Genomic DNA, 1,344 nt, shown 5'->3' with positions numbered 1-1,344 from the left:
TAGCAACCTCAAACTCCTGGGCTCAAGCGATCCTCCTGCCTCAGCCTCCCGAGTAGCTGGGACTACAGACACCCACCATGATGCCCAGCTAATTTGTCTATTTTTTGTAGAGATGGGGTCTCACTCTTGCTCAGGCTGGTCTCGAACTGCTGGGCTCAAGTGATCCTCCCGTCTCAGCCTCCCAGAGTGCTGGCATTACAGGAGTGAGCCACTGTGCCCGGCTGGGATCTGTATTTTTAACTTCCATAGTACCTGTGAAGTTAAGGCAGCCTGGGTGCATGTGTGATCAGTAAGGCATCAAAAACACCCTGAAAAGTCCTAGTGCCAAGTCCCTGCCGGAGGTCCAGGGATGAACGAAAAATAAACATGACTAAGATTTATTGAGTGTTTAAAACGGGCCGGGCATTGTCCTCCGACGTTCTACATACCAGCTCACTCGCTCCTTGCAGCACGTTTACACGGGGCTGTGCCCATTCTTTACAGATGAGGGATCTGAGTCACTGTGGATTTAAGTCACTTGCTCAAGGTCCCAGGTAGAAGGTGGCAAGGTGGATATGCAAATACAGTCTGCTGTGTGCCACAGGGGCTTGACGGGGCTAAGAAGGCCTCTGACGCAGCCAGGGGGACATCTGGGCGGAATCCTACTGGAGGAGGAGAGGAGGCTCTGGGAGAAGGCAGGCATGGGCGCCTGGCAGGAGACGGCGTCTGCAGAGGCCGGGAGGTGGGGACCTACTGGGTGCGGCAGAGGGAGCTCTCGTGGGACAAAGGGGGGTGGGCTGGGGGTGAGGATTCAAGCAGGGCTGGAACGAGATCGGAGGAGTCTCCAATGTCAGGGCAAGAAGCAGAGGTGAGGAAGGAAGGTGAGGGCCGGGGCAGGGCTGGGAGCTGGGCTCTCACGCTTGAAGCCTCCACTTCCTTCTCCTCCCCTTCCCGCCCTGCCCTCTGGCCTCACCAGTGGGCCGGGAAAGTGGAAATTCTTGGGTTTAAAGTCCAGCAGGTGGACGGACCAGGCCTGGGACTCCTGGGTCCCTCGGCAGTGTCTGCAGACATGGCCGGGGCTGGCGGGGGCCTCGCGGCCTGGAGGAGCCTGGTGCTGCTGGTAAGTGCCCGCCCAGGGCCGGAGTTGGGTCCTAAGGGAGGCATGGACTTGGAGCAGGACGCCTGAGTCTGAGGGTGAGGGAGCTGGGGTCCTGGGGCCGTAGGGCGGGAGATTCCCGGGGAAGCAGGAGGCCGCTGGTCTGGCAGAGGCTGCGGGGTGGTCTCACACCTGCACCTGGGCTCTTAGGAAGCTCAGTGTCTGCTGAGAGCAGAGGCTGACTTCAGGCAAGACGAGCTCTGCTTCGA

At 59.4% G+C, this 1,344-nt stretch overlaps 1 protein-coding gene across 1 annotated transcript in view; it reads left to right on the top strand.

Moving 5' to 3' along the window:
- The first annotated feature begins 1,048 nt into the window (after window positions 1–1,048).
- The window catches only part of PTPRH (protein tyrosine phosphatase, receptor type, H), a 12,800-nt gene continuing 12,504 nt past the window's right edge, over window positions 1,049–1,344 (top strand). The window contains exon 1 of the mRNA XM_012642996.1: window positions 1,049–1,099. Coding sequence (XP_012498450.1) covers window positions 1,049–1,099 — 51 coding nt within the window. The remainder of the gene's footprint in view (window positions 1,100–1,344) is intronic.

This window comes from Propithecus coquereli, unplaced genomic scaffold (genome assembly GCF_000956105.1).
Source record: "Propithecus coquereli isolate 6110/MARCELLA unplaced genomic scaffold, Pcoq_1.0 Scaffold193, whole genome shotgun sequence".
Taxonomy (NCBI): domain Eukaryota; kingdom Metazoa; phylum Chordata; class Mammalia; order Primates; family Indriidae; genus Propithecus; species Propithecus coquereli.
This window is presented reverse-complemented; position numbering and strand designations above follow the sequence as displayed.